General features: G+C 65.3%; 1 protein-coding gene across 2 annotated transcripts; it reads left to right on the top strand.

Moving 5' to 3' along the window:
• The first annotated feature begins 58 nt into the window (after positions 1 to 58).
• Positions 59 to 15743, top strand: OLFM2 (olfactomedin 2). 2 transcript variants are annotated; one of them, XM_075738017.1, is made up of 6 exons: positions 59 to 412; positions 9103 to 9252; positions 10385 to 10540; positions 12257 to 12476; positions 13046 to 13152; positions 14753 to 15743. In XM_075738017.1, exons 1-6 carry the CDS (start codon positions 356 to 358, stop codon positions 15428 to 15430), a joined length of 1368 nt encoding a protein of 455 aa, XP_075594132.1. In that variant the 5' UTR covers positions 59 to 355; the 3' UTR covers positions 15431 to 15743. The 2 variants fall into 2 exon arrangements, with proteins under 2 accessions (XP_075594132.1, XP_075594131.1); XM_075738016.1 differs by lacking the exon at positions 59 to 412 and adding an exon at positions 4074 to 4246.
• Positions 15744 to 16064: the final 321 nt, after the last annotated feature.

Here is a 16064-nt window from a genome sequence, read left to right as displayed (position 1 = left end):
TCGGCTCGGTCCAGCCCGGTTCGGTTCCGCCCAGCTCAGCCCGGTTCGGTTCCGCCCAGCCCGGCCCGGTCCGACCCGGCGCCTCCAGCCTCCCCTACCGGGCGCGCCGCCCCCTGCACCGGGCCGGTACCGCGGCTGCAACCGGCGGCGGCGGGTCCCGTTCGGCAGCGCGGCGGGGCCCGGCCGGGGCGGGGGAGCGGCGCGGACAAAGGCGGCGGCGGGGCCCGGCCGGGGGATGCAGCTGCGGCGGCGCTGAGCGGCTCCGGCTCCGGTAACGACGGGGAACGACCCGGCCCCGGTGAGGCTCCGGTACCGGCAGCGGTGAGACGGCCCCGGCGGGGTCAGTGCCTGCAGGATGCGCTTCTTCCCCGGCCTCCTCCTCCTCCTCTCCGCCGGTTCCCCCGCGATGCAGGTAAAGGCGGGCGGGGGCGCCGCGGAGCGGGGGGGGGGTGTCGGTTCCGGGGGGGGCCGGGCGGTGCCCTCAGCTTCCCCCCGGGGATGCCGGTTTGGCACCGGGCCGGTGGGGATGCCAGGACGTGCCCTGGGTGTGTCCCCAGGACGGGGACACCGGGGGACCCCGGGGCACACCGGGCACCCCAAGATTCCCACCGAGGGATGCGTCTGGGGGGGGGTTCTGGGTGTTTGTGGGTGGCACTTGGGTGCTGGGGTCCTTCCCAAGCCCAGGGTGGGTGCCGGTCGGCTTCGCCGCGGTGTCCCACCACCCTCCCAGCCTCGGGGGTCCAGGGCTGCCCGTGGCCACCTGGGTGCGGGGCCGGTGGCGTGTCCCCTCCCTGGACCTCGCCCTGTGCCAGCGCGGTGGTGGGGACACGTGGGCGACGGGTGGCTCTGGCGGGACTGGCACGGGAACGCCGTCGCACGTGGCCAGCAAGGACGAGGGAAGGCAACGGCCTGGATCCATCCTGCCTCACCCGCGCCACGCCGTGCGCCCCGGGCCGGACCCCGACGCTGGCATGGATGCGGGGTCCTGGCTGTCCCCACCCTGGGGGACATCGTGGGGTTGTGAGTGGGTCCAAGCCAGCCCAAGGAGGAACAGGCACCCATGGGTGCACCCCGGCAGGGTTTGGGGCCGGTGCTGGCTCTGTGCTGCCCGTGCAGGGGCAGATGGGTGACTTGGGTCCCCTGAGAGCAGCCGGCGCGGCAGCACCCGGAGGAGCCAGCCTTCTCGGAGCCGCCCCAGAGCCAGCTGTTCTCCAGCTGTGCCCGGCACCGCCGGGGCTGTGGCAGCTGCGTGGGCGCCCGCCGAGGCAGGTGTCACAGGGTTGTGCGTCGTGTCCCAGCGGGGTCCGGGACAGTGTGGCTCCGCCACCCGCCTCTCTCTGCCCAGCGCCACCAGGGATGGCACCGTCCCAGCGTCCCGGCGGCATCCTTGTGCCAGGGCGGAGGTGACGAGGTGGGACAGTCCCAAGGGGTGAGACCAGGAGGACGTAGCTCGGAGTCCCTGTGTCCCCCTCGTACCCTGGGGCTGCCTCCGTCCTCCAAACCGCCTCAGCCCATCCCTGGGTGCCAGCTCCGGGGCCGTGGGAGGTCAACCCGCAGCGGCTGCCGCAACCCACCGTGGGGACGGCGCTGGTTTGGGGACTCCCGTGGTGGCCCCGTCCCCTCCCAGCATCCGCGCACACCGGCTTCGGCAGCACTGGGGGCCCGTGGGTCAGCAGCCAGAGCTGCGTACCGGGCCTGGCGTTATTTGCAATTAAGCGGTTCGTTATTAGTTGCTGGCCTTGCTGAATATTCAGTGGCGGTTGTGCAGCCTGTTGAATATGCATGAGCTGGGGTTGCCAGGCTGGGGGCTGCGCCGACCCGGCTGGGTCTTCCCCGTATCCGATTCCCGGGGGGTGCTTTTGTGGGGTGCCGCGGTGATGCCGAGGCTGATTCCGGGTAGCAATTACGTCCCCGGCCTGCCTAGAGTGTGGCCCTGCCACCGCCCTGCTCGTGTCCCCAAGCTGCAGATGACGGGGCTGGTGTGGGACCCCAAACCAGCCTCCTCTTGTGGGTGCTGCCCGTCTGGGGGTGACGGGGCAGGCATGGGACGCAGGGACATGGCCGGGGTCCGGGGAGCTCGGGGGGGCCGTGCTGTTCACAGCCGCATCCGGATCTCCCCCTTTCCCCCCCAAACGGCTGCTGGGTTCTCAGCGCCCCGGCGGGTTTGGGGGTGGGAGCGTGGTCCCCACCGAGCCCCCACCTTGTTCCCCAGCACCGTGCTCAGCCCCACCTAACGAGGTGGAGTTAATGAGCTCTTTGTAGGCAAATTCCAGGGCTGGGCTGGAAGGGAATGCTGCAATGGAGTGATGGAAAAGTGGGGAGGAGGTTTGGGGGTCGCAAGGGGGGAGGTCTCCCCCATCCTCCCACGCTGTCCTGGCTGCGCAAATGAAGGGTGCACCCCAGTGTGCCGGTGTCACGCTTGCCCTGTGGGCGTCCCTGTGGGAGCACGTGGCATGCAGGGCTCGTGGCAGGTGGGAGATGGGGGGTTTAGAAGCCCTGCCCGGTGGCTGTGGAGTCGACCCCCCCCAAAAAAACGGGTCCTTCACGTGGCAGCTGCATCGCTGGGGGCCAGACCGTGGGGACGCCCATGTCTCAGGTGGTGGCTGCACCTGGTGTGGATCCCCCGTGGGGGTAAATTCCCACTTTGGGGATCCTTGAGCACTTGAGGGGGGGGTCTCAGAGGGGAGCACCCACCCTTTGGTCCCTGCAGGGCCCTTCCCCGCCTACCAGGGCCTTGTCCCTGGGGACATGGGGACAGTTGTCCCTGTGGGTGCTGCTCTGTCCCCTCCACGGTGGTGGCTGAGCCGGTGTCTGCAGCGCAGAGCCCAGGAGCACCCCGAAACCCACGGGGTGGGGGCACAGTGGGGAGGGGGTGGGTGGGTGTGGGCTTTCCCCGTGGTTGCCTGCGTGGGAGCCCGTGCTGTGCGTGTCTGTCCCCACGCGGTGGCACTCTGTGACCGTGACACGGGGGATGGAGGCAAAAAAAAACCAGGGCGAGGATGCTCAAAGCCTCGGGGGTCCCGCTGCACCCTGTGGGTCGGGTGCCGGGGGTGGGGGGGGCCCTTAGGGTGCGCACCCACAGGGAGAGCTGCTGAGAGGGTTTGGGGTGTCCAGGGGTACCCCAGGGAGCTCGCTGCTGTGGGGATGGGGCGCTGGGGGAGGTGGCAGGAGCTGGGGGGCTGTGAGTGGGTCGTGTCCTGCCTGGTCCCCGCAGCCGTGGGCTGTGGTGAGGATGCTGATGAGGATTTGGGGTGTCTGAGGGGTGTGTGGGGGTGTGGGGCCTCAGTGGGGCTGGGGGGGTGGGCCGGGGCGGGGGTGATGGGTGCTCGGGGGTGGCTGCAGCTCCAAACCAGGCTGGGGGTGCGGAGACCCCTGGTTCTGGTGCCAGGGAAAGGGAGAGTGGGGGGCTCCAGGGTCCTGCTCCCCCAGACCCAGTTTCTCTGGGGGTCCTGCTCCCCTAAACCAGTGGTCTCCAGGGTCCTGCTCCCCCAGACCAGGGATCTCCAGAGGTCCTGCTCCCCCAGACCAGGGGCTTCCAGGACTCCTGCTCCCCCAACCCGGAGGTCTCTGGGGTGCTCCTTCCCCAACTCGGGGGTCTCTGAGGTCCTGCTCCCCCAGACCAGGCGATGGTGCCCCAAAAGGGGGCTGGGTTGGATGGTGCCGTACCGTGCCGGATGGGACCATCCCGAACCGGGACCACCCCGAACCTAGACCGTTACCGGGCAGGATCCCCCCCCCCCAAATGAGACCATCCCCAAACCAAACCCACCCCAAATTAGGCTCCGTACCGAGCAGTACCGGACAGACCCGCCCCAAACCGGGGCCGTACCGGGCTGGCCCGGGGCCAACGACGCCGACGTCACTCCGGAGCGGCGCCGGCCCCGTTATAAAGGCGAACGCGGCGCGGGGGCTCCGCAGGCGGCGGCGGCGGCGGCGGGGGGGGGGGGACACGGAAACAGAGCGGCCGGTGCGCGGTTCGCCCCGGTGGGCACCGGCACCGGGGGCCCGGGGCGGGAGGAAGGAAGGGAGGGAGGGCCGGGGGAGGGGAGGGGGGTGGTTGGTTGTGTGTGGATGGGTGTGATGGGCATGCGGCGGCGGCGACGGCGACATGACGGTGCCGCTGCTGAAGATCGGGGCCGTGCTGAGCACCATGGCCATGGTCACCAACTGGATGTCCCAGACGTTGCCCTCGCTGGTGGGGCTCAACGGTACCGCCGTGTCACGGGCCGGTACCTCCGAGAAGATCGTGAGTCGGCCCGGTACTGGGGAGGGGAACATCGGGGAGGGGGTGCGGGTACCGCGGGAGAGGGGTTGGGGGAGTCGGAGAGAGGAGGAGGAGGAGGAGGAGGAGGAGGGAGGGGGGGGGATGCCCGGGATGCGGCGCGGAGCTGCGCCACCGGTACCGGTACCCGCCGGGCTCGGGCGGCCCCGGGATGCGGCGCACCGGGACCCCCCCTCTTTCCCTCCGGGCATGGGGACCCCCCCTCTGCCTTCCCCTGGGCACCCCCGCCCCAACTCCTCCTGCTCTCTTCCTCCCGGGCAGGGCGCACCGGGGACCCCCCGACACGGGACACCCCCCCTCCGCTTTCCCCCTGGGCACAGGACACCCCCTCCCCCCACCTCTACCGGGGATCCCCCTGCATGGGGACCCCCTCCCCGGGTAGAGCACACGAGACCCCCCCGGGGGCACTGGGGATCCCCCCTCCCTGACTGGCCACCCCCCCCCCCCCCCGTGCAGGGAACACCGGGACACCCCCCCCCCCCGACGGGAGGAGAGCTGGGGCTGGGGTCGTCCAAAGGAGGAGCCCCCCCGGGGGTTGGGGGGCTCCTGACCCCCTGCGGGTTCTTTCCCCCCGGGACACCCGGGCTGGGCAGCTCCTGGAGGTGGTTGGGGGGGGGATGGGACCCCCACAGGACCCTGCTGCTCCCCCCGGCCAGGGGGACTCCAAGGGGGCTAGGGAAGGTGGGTGAACGCCCCCCCCAGTTTGCAGGACTCTGGGGAGCTGGTGGCTGTCCCCAGGCTGGGCGCTGCCCCCGTCCCCAGGCAGGGACACCCCAAGTTTCCCCTGAGGCTCCCAGGGTCTCGGCACAAACCCCTGTGAGAGCGGGGCTGGGTGCGCGGCGTGGGGGGGGGGGCACACACTTGGGGGGGGAGGTTTTGGGGGGCTGCCACAGCAGTGACAAGGCTCCGGGCGATGCCGCAGGCAGAAGTGACCCCCGCCCCGGGGAGGGCTGGGCTGCGTGGTTGGTGCTGCGGGGCCTGGCTGGCGCCCAGCCGTAGCCGGTGACGCCGGGCACCGGGGGGGGGGGTGGGGGCCATGATGTGGGGGCCACATCCTTCATCATGAGAAAACCCCTCCGGTAAGCCGGAGCCTTCCCACGTGGGACCGGGCACCCCGTTTTGGGGGGGCTGTGGTGGGGAATCCTGCCAATGCGGGTGCTTCGTGCTATCGCCAGCGTTGATTTTGGTTATGGGGGGGGGGGGGTATGATCCGGTTTGGGGGTGTTGGGGGAAGAACTGGGCCAGCAGGGCCGGCAGACGTGCTGCCCATCAGTGGGAGGCGACTGGCTTCGTGTGCCCCCCGCTCTCGGCAGCAACCGCCCCGACCTCCCCCCCGCCCCGCCGTGGCAGAGCCGTCGGGGGCTCACCGTGCCGCTCCCCCCACCTTGGCTCTGCCCTGGGCTGATGCCAGTCCCAGCCGCGAGAGTCTTTCCCCGCAACCCTCGACCCTTTCCGTAGGGATCCCTGGGATCCCTCGGGATCGTTTTTTGGGGTGCCATTCCCGGTTGGGCTTCTGCGGAGGATGAGCACGGCGGCCTTCGTCGCTGCAGCCGCGTGCGTGCGTGGCGGCGGGGTCTCACCGGGCGTCACCAAATAGGCAATCATGTTGTAGGGCAATTAGCGGCGCTCCGGGTAAAGCAGGCGCTGTTCTACAATAATTGGCTAATCATTAGTCACTCTTTGGTGTTCATTGTAAAATCATTAATCATCGGGAAGGAGCGCCGCTAATGCGGCTGTAACGGGCTGGCGCAACCGCCCACGGGAGCCACCACCGGGACGACGTGCCGGACCGTGGGGTGCGAGGGGCCGCCGGCACAGCCGTGGCGGTGAGCTGACGTGCTGGTTGCAGGGCTGATCTCCCGCCTGGGTTTAGCAAGGCGGCGCTTTTCCCCTGGATATTGAGATGAGCCAGGCTTACCCAAAAGCCAGGCTTAACCAAAAGCCGGCGCTTGCCTTCCCGACTTCGGCTCCAGGCACAATGATGCCCGGCGCGGCCTCTTCCCGTTGTTCAAGGATTCTTGAAGCCCTTTTCTAGAAAACAGCCGCTTTTCTGCTCTGATGGCCAGAGCTGGATTCACTCAGCCGAGGCCTGGGTGCTCCCATCCGCTCGGCCCGGTGGGATGCTGGCTCTTGGGACGCCGGCGCTGCGCACCCCGGCTCTCGACTTGCCGTGGAGGAGCAGCCCCGCGCTCCAGCAAGCGATGGGGAGAGACGGGAGCATCCTCTGCAGCAGCTCCATCACCTGCCCGGGAGCGAGCGGTCCCTCGCCTGACAGAGGGGGCAGAGACGTGGAGGAGCTCTCGCCTTTACCGCCCGTGCCGATTCGGGGTCTCCTGCCTTCGAAGGGTGCTCGGTTGGACCCCGCGGCCCCGGCCGTGGCTGCTTTGCTGAAGCAAAGGGTTGAGTGGGGATTTCCAGATGCTCGAGACCCCCCCCCCCCCACATCCCCTGTTAGAGCGGTTTGGGGTGCTCTGACAGCCCCCCTCCAACCGCCAGGCACCGGCTCCCTGGCAGCTCGCAGGGTGTCAGCAGTTTCTCCTCTCCTGAGCAGGCAGCTTTCCCAGGGAGCTCTAATTAATAACCCGGTGACAGATTGCACAGGCTGCGTTTAACCTAATAATGCTGCCGGCAGCCGCCAGGCCCCTGAACCGCAGTGGGCAGGCGCGGGCAGGGCTGCCCTCCACCTCCATCCCTGGGGGGGGGGGGGGTTCTCTGCAGGGCGGAGGCTGGATGCGGCCACGGCGCTGCAGCGGGAAAACATCTTCCCGGGATCTGGCTCTCACCCACGGATGCTCGCCTGCATCCCGGAGAGGAGAGGAGGGGGGAGCTGCTTGGGATGGACCCCGGGGTTCCTGAAGCCCAATCTGGCAGGCAGAGGAGCTCTGCCAGCCTCCAAATCGGTGGCTCCGAGCGCTGCCTGCACGCATCCTGCCTGCCACAGGCTGCTGCCTGGCATTAATTATGCATTAGCCCTCTATAAAGTATTTATGTCTGCCTGCCGCTCAGCCATGGCCAGAAGGGTCCTGGGTAAAGGGAAGCGGTTCCTCAGCGACTGCGGATGCTCTGCCCGGGTTGCTCCCCGTTTCTTTGGGCTCTTTCATTCCAGTGGCTTTTTTTTTGGGGGGGGGGGGGGGAGAAATGAAGCTTTTGGTGCACAGGATGCTCCCAGGATCGGGTGGTGTCTGCACCAGCTACGGGGCTCGTGCCGTGGGTGCTGGCCCCGTGCCATACCCGGAGGAGCTAAGGGGACCCCAATTTTTTGGGGGCGGTGGGTGTGGGACTGCGCAGCGCCGTGCATTAAGTCTTTGCCAACACGCACATCCGATAATCGTGCACCATATTAAGTCACCTGCCGCAGCAACGAGTGGGCGGCACGACGCCGTCCACCGGCACGACGCCATCCGCCAGTGCCTTCCTAAGGGTTCGTTATCCCGTGATGGGGCTCGTCACCAGCCGGGGCTGCCGAGGGCTCCCGGCCCCCACGCCGGCCAGGCTCCATCTCCGCTGCGTTGGAGCTCGGCCGAATAAATCCTCTATTTCCCTCCCCCTGCGATAACTCAGGAATTTACTCAGTTAAGGGCGAATTTTACGCCGCCGTCAGTTAATTTATTCTGGTTGCACTGGAGGTTGGAGAACGGTGTTTAGCCACCGCCGTGTCCAATAAATCCCTTCCGATGTGAAACATGAAGTTAAAACCGCTGCGTGTAAAGTAAAGTATCGTCCCCGGCTTGTTACGGGGAACGGGTCGTTTATCTTTGCCTGGCTCGGTGCAGAAGGCGCTTGGAGAGCGATGAGTTTGCTCTTGATTTTCATAATTAATAATTATGAATTACCCATGAAATGCTAAATGGCCCAGCGCAAAAAAAACCCGCCGGCTTATGGCATGAATAAATCAGGCAAAGAGGAGGAAGGGGGTGGGGGGGGGATGTTTCTCCGCTGGGTTTTCGGGGTGAGCGTGGTGGGATGCAGCCGAAAATGGGGGGGGCAGTGGGAGCCTGCAGCGGTCACCCCCCCATCCTCGGCTGCGTTGGGAGGTGCCACGCCAAACTCCGAGCCTGGATTCTCCTGGAAAAGCTGCAGCTGGATGTGAAAAATAATCGGATGGTGGGGCTGGTGGGATGGCTGGGTGCCCCCCCTGGGTGCCCACCCGGGCAGGGGGATGCGCTGGTATTCCCGCACCGCTGGCGAAGGGACCCAGCGTTCCAAGGGAAGGAATTAGGGATTTATACTCGTAGCTCCGCTCTGGTGGGGGCCCCAGCGAAGGAAATTCCTGCTTCATCAGCTCCGTTAGTGGGAAATAACAGCGGGCTGGGTCTGCAGGAGGAAGAGGAGGGATGCGGAGCTGGCCGGTGGGAGATGAAGAGCGTTCCCATCCCGCTGTCGTTCTGTGACTGGCCCGGGAGTGCAGGACCCGTCGGGAAGCTGAAATCTCCGTATCTGGAGCAGATCGCTGTGGCAAAACGAGTCTTGGAGAGGGCGGGGGGGGGAAATAAAAATAGGAAATGACCTGGCTAAAAACCTGAAAGGAGGGAAAAATGCAAAGCGGCTCGGATCCGCTGGGATGAGACCGGGTTTCAGAGGAGCTGCGTGGGAGGTGGCGGCGGGCAGGACAGGACCGTGCCGTGGCGGGATGCGCTTGGCACCGGGCTTTGCCGACGCCGGGTGGGAAGGATGCTCCGGCGCCGCGCTGCCAGCCCTCCCCCCGCTCTCCCCTGCGGTTTTGGGGATGCTCGGGCACGCGTGGGGGGAGCCCAGGGCGGGTGGGCGAGCGGCGCCGGCGTCCTTCGGGGCCGTGACGTCTCCCCTCCTCTCTCCCGCAGACCCTTTTCCAGAGCCCCGACGAGGGTTGGCAGGTTTACACCTCGGCGCAAGCCCCCGACGGCAAATGCCTCTGCACCGCCGTCATCCCCGTCCAGGGCACTTGTTCCCGCGACCTGCGCAGCCACCAGCTCCGCCAGCTCATGGAGAAGGTGAGCATTGGCCGACCCGGTGCTAATTAGCCCGCTAACGAAGCGGTTAATTTGTAGATGGGAGGATGCACGTGCCCGGGATGTGACGGGCTCGTTCCTTCCCCTGCACGGCCGTTGGGTTTGCCGGGAGGGGTCTCACCGTGCCGTCGCACGTCCGCGGTGCCGCTGGGCACGTGGCAATGCCCTCGTCGCATGACCCGAGCCCGCCGCGTGGCCACGGAGGTGAAATCAGCCCGGAGATAAATCCCAAGCGTGCTTTAGCCCGCAGCTCCATGAGCCAAAGGACGTTTAACGCAGGCTGGGCGGTTTCCCCGCGTGGAACGGGGAGGGGAAAGGTGGTTTCCCACGGGGAATTCCACGCTCCCGGCCCCTTCCCCGTGGGCTCCGCAGCGATGCCGGCGGAAGCCGTTAGCTTTCCTCTCCCCGCGGCACGGAGCCGAGCGCCTGAGCAGAACTCATTTAATTTCCCCCTGTTTTTTTTACACGTCCGCACGGGTGGGCACACCGCAAACCCGATTAAACTTTTATTATAACGTGCTGCAAAAACACCTCTTAAGCAGCTCCATTCCGAGGCGGCGGCACCGTAAATACCAGCGGGGCTGGCGCTAATAAATAAATAACCATTTGAGGAACACGGCCACGTTCGCATCATTTGAAAGCATGGAAATAAAATAACTTTGCCGGCTGCGGCAGATGAAATTAAAGAATAAAAGCGCGTAGACCGAGCTGGGAAATGTGTGCTCGGGTGGTTTAAAAAAAAAAAAAAACCCAAAAAACAAATAGCAGCTGAAGCAGGATGAGTAAAACGCATTATTTTATACATTAAAGCTGCAGGGGGGGGGAAGAGTTTTCTTGCAAGTGTTTACATAAATGCCGGCGCGGTGGAGCGGGGAGCGGCTCGTCCTGTGGCTCCCTGGGGATGGGGACACCGGGGTGGGGGATCCTGGGGCCGTGTCCCCACCAGCACCCGGTAGCCCCGGGCTGGTCCGGGGGGGGGGGGGCTGGTCTCCCTTCCCCAGCCCCTCTCTGCCTCTGCACCCCAAATTTTCCCAGCTCAGGCCCCTCCGTTAGCAGCAGGGGGCTGTGTTAATTAGACTGAGGGTTTTATCCCCTTCCCCATCCCACCGCGCAGGTGCAGAACATCTCCCAGTCGATGGAGGTGCTGGACCTCCGGACCTACCGGGACCTCCAGTACGTGCGCAACACCGAGTCCCTCATGAAGGGCTTGGACTCCAGGCTGAAGGTGGCTGCTGAGAGCCAGAAGAGCCTCAACGCCAAGAGCTTCCAGGTGAGCCCGCGCCGCCCCCACCCCCCCCGATGCCTCTTGTGCCCCACGGCACCAGCTGCCGACTTTGGCAGCCCTCCCCGAGCGCTGGTGCGGCGCGAGGCTACGACACGGGTGGGCAGGGTCCTGCCTGCGGCGGTCCGGGTGGCCGAGCGTCGCTGCGGTGGTCCGGGTGGCCGAGCATCCCTGCACGGTCCCAGGGCCGAGCATCCCTGCGGTGGTCCGGGTGGCCGAGCATCCCTGCACGGTCCCAGGGCCGAGCATCCCTGCGGTGGTCCGGGTGGCCGAGCATCCCTGCACGGTCCCAGGGCCGAGCATCTCTGTGGTGGTCCGGGTGGCCGAGCATCCCTGCGGTGGTCTGGGTGGCCGAGCATCCCTGCACGGTCCCAGGGCCGAGCATCCCTGCGGCACCTGGGCATACAGGGTGGGTGCGCGGTGCAGGAGTGGGCCAGGGTGCCCAGCCGCGGTGGACACACAGACAAGGCACGGGGCAAACCGACCTGGGTGCCGGTGGCAGGGGAGCAGCGATGGCCAATTCCCAACCCATCTGGCTGCAAATTGACACCTTTAATTAAACAAAACACGGTTCTTCCCCGGCAAAGCCGTGATTTCCACCTGACGGGTAGCAGCCGCCAGCGCCGTGTGCTGATCGATGCAGCCTGCAAGTCGATGCTGCCCGCGCTGCGGTGGCTCTGTGCCCCCAAGAAATCCCATTACCAGCCCCCCCGCCGGGGCACTGGTTTATTTTGGGAGCCTCTAGGCTTCATCCTGACAGCTGAAAAGTGTTTCTGTCTCGGGAGCGGCTGGTTCTTGGCACTGAGACGGGCCGGAGGATGCTCGGGCGGATGCCGGGCGCTGACAGTTGCAGAGACAAGACATTGATTAAACATCTGAGCCGCAGCAAATGTCTCGGCTGGTTTAATCACAGCGGGAGATGCTGAGCCCCACGACCGGGATGCAAATCCCACTGAGACACGGGAACGCCGGCCCCGGTAATGCCGCCCTGAAATGAAAGGCGAGGAGGGAGGAAAGGTGCCGGCGAACCGGGCTCGTTCCCGGGAAAACCCGCTGAGCCGTGGGCCGGCGAGCGGGGCCGTGGAGCGGGACGGAGGTGCTGGCTGTGGATTTACGGCGTCCTTGAGCGAAGGAGATTCGGTGGAGCGGGCCAGCTCCGCGCTGTGCCTCCCCCCGCCCCGGTTTCCCTGCCACGCCGGTGCGGTAGCTGGCACAAGCCTGCCAGGATCGTGCACAGCTCCCGGTGCCGGAGCATCCCTGCAGGGGTCCCGGGGGTCCCTGTGCCACGCAGGGTGCTGGGGGCACCCGTCACCCATTGCCTGGAGCCACCAGCTCTCCCCACGTTCCCACGGCGGGGCCGCATCCTGCCCGGTTCCCCCGCCGCTGAGCGAGGCGATAGCATCGGCGGCGGGTAATTCATTAGCTACCGCTCCCCAAGCCCTTTGGAAGATGCAAAGCCTTGTAATTGTTATTAATTACCAAAGCAGGGAATGGGCTTCGTCTCTGGCGCGTTAACGAGGCTGAGCTCGGGGCGGTGCTGTGCTGGAAAGCTCCTTGCTACCCCCCGGAGGGATGGACAGACGGACAGCGGGCACAGGGGGGCGAGCACCCCCCCCGGGCAGGGGCTTAATTTAAGGGGGTGATGGGGAGGGTTTTTTTTGTGTTTGTGTTTTTTTTTTTTTTCCTCTTGCACCCCTTGAACAGGAGCTCAAGGATAAGATGACGGAGCTGCTGCCTCTGCTGCCCGTCCTGGATCAGTACAAGTCGGACACGAGGCTGATCGTGCACCTGAAGGAGGAGGTGAGGAACCTCTCCGGGAGCTTGCTGGCCATCCAGGAGGAGATGGGTGCCTACGACTACGAGGAGCTGCAGCAGCGGGTGCTGATGCTGGAGGCACGCCTGCACGCCTGCATGCAAAAACTAGGTACGGTTCATCCCCCACCCCAGCCTCGGCTCCGGAGTGGGTGGGCACTCGCGTCCCCCGCTCGCAGGGAAAGCCGGGGTCCCTCCTCGTGCAGGCAGGGCAGGCAGCCAACGCTGCCAGCTTCCCGTTTCAGAGAAGCCAAGCCGCTGCCGCGCGCTCTGCCCGCGCGTTGAGCCTCCTCTTTTGCTGCACTGCTGATATCTTCCGAATAATAATAATAATAATAATAATAATAATAATAATAATAATAATAATAATACCACCAGCAGCAGCCCGGCATCCTCCAGTTGGTGCCGACGGGGTGTTTGCTGGTGCGGCCAAGCGCCGGGACCGTGCCGGAGCCACCTCTCCTCGCTCAGGAATGGCTGCCGGAGCCCAGCGGTGCCTTTTCCTTGAGCATCCCCCCCGCTCCTGCGTCCCCTGAGACTCCCTGGGCGGGGGGTCCCTGGGGTGAAGGGGAGCCCCGGTTCCTCCCCGCTCCGTGCGTGACGCCCACGGGACCGCAGGGAGCCGGGCAATGTCGTGGTCCCAAACACCCAGCCCTAACCCCCCCACTGCCCCCCCCCCAGGCTGCGGGAAGCTGACGGGTGTCAGCAACCCCATCACCATCCGAGCATCGGGCTCCCGCTTCGGGTCCTGGATGACCGACACGATGACACCCAGCGCCGACAGCCGGGTGAGTGGTACGGGCACCCGTGGGGATGGGGGGCGGGATGACATCCCGTGGCTCCTCTGTGGCTTTTTTCTGGGTTTTTTTCCCTAAACCCCCCCCCCAGGCCCGAGCAGAGGAGAGTTTTGTGGGTGGGCAGCTCCTCTCTTGGCAGGCCTGGCTCCGAATTTTTGCAAAACCCCGGCGCTCCTCGTGCACCGTGTCCCCTGCAACCTGCCTGGCCCGTGCTGCCGCGTCCCTCCTGGCTCTGCCGCCGCGGGGGCATGTCCCTGGGGTGCACGCTGCCCGTGCACGCTCCCTGGGGTCCGTGCACCTTGATGCACGCTCCCTGGGGTGCACACTACCCGTGCACGCTCCCTGGGGTGCGCGCTATCCATGCACACTGCCTGGGGTTGCACGCACCTTGGTGCACGCTCCCTGGTGTACACGCTACCCGTGCACGCTCCCTGGGGTCCGTGCACCTTGGTGCACGCTCCCTGGTGTACACGCTGGCCGTGCACGCTCCCTGGGGTCTGTGCACCTCGGTGCACGCTCCCTGGTGTACACGCTGGCCGTGCACGCTCCCTGGGGTCCGTGCACCTCGGTGCACACTCTGTGGTGTACACGCTGGCCGTGCACGCTCCCTGGGGTCCGTGCACCTTGGTGCACACTCTGTGGTGTACACGCTGGCCGTGCACGCTCCCTGGGGTCTGTGCACCTTGGTGCACGCTCAGTGGTGTACACGCTGGCCGTGCACGCTCCCTGGGGTCCGTGCACCTTGGTGCACGCTCCCTGGTGTACACGCTGGCCGTGCACGCTCCCTGGGGTCCGTGCACCTTGGTGCACGCTCAGTGGTGTACACGCTGGCCGTGCACGCTCCCTGGGGTCTGTGCACCTTGGTGCACGCTCAGTGGTGTACACGCTGGCCGTGCACGCTCCCTGGGGTCCGTGCACCTTGGTGCACGCTCCCTGGTGTACACGCTGGCCGTGCACGCTCCCTGGGGTCTGTGCACCTTGGTGCACGCTCAGTGGTGTACACGCTGGCCGTGCACGCTCCCTGGGGTCCGTGCACCTTGGTGCACGCTCCCTGGTGTACACGCTGGCCGTGCACGCTCCCTGGGGTCCATGCACCTTGGTGCACACTCTCTGGGGTGCACGCTCTCTGGGGTGCACGCTCTACGCGCCGCCGGGGTACACGCTGCCTGGGGTGCCCGTGCCTGGGTGCACGCTTGCCGGGGTGCAAACCCTCTGCTCCGTTGCACGTGGGGCACGTTCTGCCGGTGCGGAGCTCTGCCAAGTGCTGCGGAAGGAAACCGGGCTGCCGCGGCGGGAGGCTGGGCAGGAGCTTCCTGGGAGCCTCTGCAGGCCGGGAACTCAATCAGGGCTTTCTAACGAAGCACGGCCTCTCATTAAAAATTAGCCAAGCATTTGATCTGCAGAAAGAGCAGAAAACGTGTTTAAAGCGGGGGGGAGCCCGAAAAACGTTGTGTCCCAGCGGCGCGAACGGCTGCGTGCGCTGGGGGGGGGGTTGTGAAGGACACGGGTCGTGTCCGTCTGATGGGGAGCCCGTCTTGATGGGGCTGGGATCCCGTTTCGGCCGGGCATCCCTAACCCGAGCCCGCCGCAGGTGTGGTACATGGACGGTTACTACAAGGGCCGCCGCGTCTTGGAGTTTCGGACCTTGAACGACTTCGTGACGGGACAGAACTTCGTGCAGCATCTCCTGCCGCATCCCTGGGCCGGCACGGGCCACGTGGTCTTCAACGGGTCCCTCTACTACAACAAATATCAGAGTAACATCGCGGTGAAGTACCACTTCCGCTCCCGCAGCGTGCTGGTGCAGCGCAGCCTCGCCGGCGCCGGCTACAACAACACCTTCCCTTATTCTTGGGGCGGTTTCTCCGATATCGATTTCATGGTGGACGAGAGCGGGCTGTGGGCCGTCTACACCACCAACCAAAACGCCGGCAACATCGTGGTGAGCCGGGTGGATCCCCAGACCCTGGAGGTTCTGCGTAGCTGGGACACGGGTTACCCCAAACGAAGCGCCGGAGAGTCCTTCATGATCTGCGGCACGCTCTACGTCACCAACTCCCACCTCGCCGGCGCCAAGATCTATTTTGCCTACTACACAAACACTTCCAGCTACGAATACACGGATATTCCCTTCCACAACCAGTATTCCCACATATCCATGCTGGACTACAACCCGCGGGAGAGGGTGCTCTACACCTGGAACAACGGCCACCAGGTCATCTACAACGTCACGCTCTTCCACGTCATAAAGACGTCGGGTGAGCTGTGACCCCCGCTGCGCCGGACTCCTCTGCTCTCCTTCCCCAGCTCTTTGTTTTTCTACACTTCAGCCTTGGCCGTTCTCTCTAGGGGATGGAGCCTTCCTCCTCCTCCTCCTCTTCCTCCTCTTTGTTTTTTGGTTTGTGGTTTTTTTTTTTTTTTTTATATTTCTTTGGTTTCTTCCCGCGGTTCATGGCGCATGGATCTTCTGCCTTCATTTGAGCTGACGTCGGTTGGGTTTGGTTTTTTTGTTTGTTTTTATTTTTATTTTCCAGTTGACATCTTTATTTTGATGGCAAATAAAAATGGTCTCTTTGACGTTTGATGGGGCTCGTGCTGCTATTTCCCCCCCCCCTCAATTTTTTTAAAAAACTATTATTATTTGTCACTTGATGGCTTGATTTCCTCCTCCCTTTCCTTCATCCCTTCCGCCGGCGGATGCCAGGAGCCGGCTGTAATCTCCGGCCCTCTCCTCCAGATGTGCGCCGGCAGCCAGCGATGTTGTTTATGGGCATGTTTAATGCATGCGGGTGCGGCGCCGGGGAAATTACAGCAGAGCTGGGCGAGGCGAGGAGGAAGGGAAGAGAAATTACAGCGCGGCTGCGGTGCAGACTCCGCAAGGGGGGCAGTGGACCCTGCGTGGG

This window comes from Balearica regulorum, chromosome 30 (genome assembly GCF_011004875.1).
Source record: "Balearica regulorum gibbericeps isolate bBalReg1 chromosome 30, bBalReg1.pri, whole genome shotgun sequence".
NCBI classification, from domain to species: domain Eukaryota; kingdom Metazoa; phylum Chordata; class Aves; order Gruiformes; family Gruidae; genus Balearica; species Balearica regulorum.
Note: the sequence above shows the minus strand (reverse complement) of the source record. Positions and strands in the feature narration are given on the sequence as shown.

What these genes read in the sequence shown, in the direction of transcription:
- OLFM2 (XM_075738016.1), top strand. Translation starts at nt 4,109, where the DNA reads ATGACGGTGCCGCTGCTGAAGATCGGGGCCGTGCTGAGCACCATGGCC. An exon ending in TCCGCCAGCTCATGGAGAAG is followed by an intron (nt 9,253 to 10,384) that starts GTGAGCATTGGC and finishes CCCACCGCGCAG; the next exon opens with GTGCAGAACATCTCCCAGTC. An exon ending in CACCCAGCGCCGACAGCCGG is followed by an intron (nt 13,153 to 14,752) that starts GTGAGTGGTACG and finishes AGCCCGCCGCAG; the next exon opens with GTGTGGTACATGGACGGTTA.